The 2255-nt window shown below is 35.3% G+C and overlaps 1 protein-coding gene across 1 annotated transcript; it reads right to left on the bottom strand.

Moving 5' to 3' along the window:
- Positions 1 to 1415: 1415 nt before the first annotated feature.
- On the bottom strand, positions 1416 to 1885 carry LOC131939117 (histone H3.3-like). The gene has a single exon (XM_059297342.1). It carries the CDS (start codon positions 1855 to 1857, stop codon positions 1447 to 1449), a length of 411 nt encoding a protein of 136 aa, XP_059153325.1. The 5' UTR covers positions 1858 to 1885; the 3' UTR covers positions 1416 to 1446.
- Between the last annotated feature and the right edge of the window lie 370 nt (positions 1886 to 2255).

Raw genomic sequence — 2255 nt, 5'->3', positions numbered from 1 at the left:
TGTAACACTGCCTCAATGGGGATGCTTATTACCCACTGAGGTGTTGTTGGCTATTGTTTGCCACCTTTGTCATAAAGGCAAATATACAGCTCGTTGTAAAGTAAACAAAAACACGGACTCGTGTGGTTAACGTCAGCAATGTTGTGATGGTCTGATGATTTCATATGTTGTTTGGCTATTACTTTTAGGAACATATAACTTCCTCAATAGTGTTTCAACCAACATCCAAATCTATATATATAATTCTCTTCTGGGAGCCGTTAGAAAACAAGCTGCAAGCGCGCCTTACAGTCCCCTCTCTTCCTCTCTATCGCTACCACCCCACCCCCTCACATGGTCTGGTGAGCTGTGGTTCACGCTGTTTACATTTTACAATCATAGAGACGGGTTTGATGACGGCTGTTAGGGGCTGATAATTTAGTTTGAAACGATTTTAAACTTAGAGGAGGTAACTAAGAGGAGGCTGCTTTCACGTGGAGGGGGGGGGGGGGGGAGGGGGGGTTTAGTGTTTTTACGCAAATATTTTCAGTGGCAGCATTGGTACTGTCGAATTCAGAAATGATAAATTACTGAAACGTAGAGAAAAAAAAAACAACTAAATAGCGGCGTATGATACGCAGCGGGTTGGCTCGTGTTTTATAATATGAGTAGAATGTTTTAGTGTAGTGAGAGGCGAGCAGTCTGATTTAAAGGTAAACACACGAGAGCTCCAGTTTTGATGATCCATGGTGACAAACCACGTCATAATTCAGATACAACACTAGTGTTGTCGGATTTTAAAATATCAGCCGAAATTTAAATTGATTATTTTAGTTATTAAAACAAACCTATTTTTGTTTGTTTTTTGAAGTTATGACGATCAGATAAATGTCTTATGTGCATACAATGACTAATTATGATTTAATGACTTACAAAGAGCATTGACCCAGTTCTCAATTTGATGTTTTAAAATAAATTAAAAAAAACAACTGATTTTACAGTAAAGAAAAACAGAAGTACACATGCTACAAAATGAAAGGATAAGTTATGGAGATTACGATTACAAACATGTTGAACATGAATAATTGAAAACATTGACATCAAAGGAAATCCGACAACATTTGAAAACTTTCACTGAGATTTATGGTCATGTAATATATATTATGAAAAGTAGATTCTGCTGCTGCACTTTTATGTCAAAGGAATATTTTATTACCTGACCACACAACTGAAAGCAAATTACAACCAAAGATGCAATGACAGCATATTTCTCCATTTCATATTTTTTAAAATAAAGAATATCCAATCATAGGTTTCAGTATTCCGTATCCATGAAGAATTTTGAATTACTCATCCAAATACACAGTGGTCAGGAAATAAAATTTTCCAAAATTGTCTATTTTGTCTGTCAAATATATGTATATATATATATATATATATTCTTAAAGAATGTGCATTAAAAGAAAATTAGGCACGCTCTCCTCGAATTCGCCTGGCCAACTGGATATATTTAGGTATGGTAGTAACACGCTTGGCATGAATAGCACAAAGGTTGGTGTCTTCAAAAAGACCTACCAAGTAGGCTTCACTGGCTTCCTGTAAAGCGCCAATAGCTGCACTTTGAAAGCGAAGATGTGTCTTGAAGTCCTGAGCAATTTCTCTTGAAAGTCTCTGGAAGGGCAATTTCCTAATAAGCAGCTCAGTAGATTTCTGGTAACGGGGAATTTCTCTGAGAGCAACTGTACCAGGCCTGTAACGATGTGGTTTCTTTACACCTCCAGTTGATGGTGCACTTTTTCTTCCAGCCTTAGTGGCAAGCTGTTGCCTTGGTGCCTTACCACCAGTTGATTTACCAGCAGTTTGTTTACTTCTGGCCATTCTGATTTATAGTTTATCTCCCGCTTAAGAACTGAAAATAACTTGGTTAAAATAATTGTTTCCTGACAGAAGTCAACCTAAAAGTATTAATTACGCTGAATAAATTGATTGTCTTAGAAAAATGTATACATTAAAGTCACTGCTTTCAACTTTTATAGCAAGAGAGATTTTTAATATATATTAGCGTGACTACTATTTTTTTATATTTTTTAAAAATTAAAATTGCTTTGTCAGATAATTTTTACTGTGACCGTTTTTTTTTAAAATATATCTTTCTAAAATTTACAAAAACCGACCGGCTAGTAATTTGCTTTGTGTTGTCTCCCTTGTAATTTTTTTCCATATAAAAAATGGCAAAGGTCTTTGACAGAGATTTATTTAAATTAAAAAACACACAC

Source organism: Physella acuta, unplaced genomic scaffold, assembly GCF_028476545.2.
Source record: "Physella acuta isolate Inbredline_101_S28 unplaced genomic scaffold, ASM2847654v3 ptg000264l, whole genome shotgun sequence".
Taxonomy (NCBI): domain Eukaryota; kingdom Metazoa; phylum Mollusca; class Gastropoda; family Physidae; genus Physella; species Physella acuta.
Note: the sequence above shows the minus strand (reverse complement) of the source record. Positions and strands in the feature narration are given on the sequence as shown.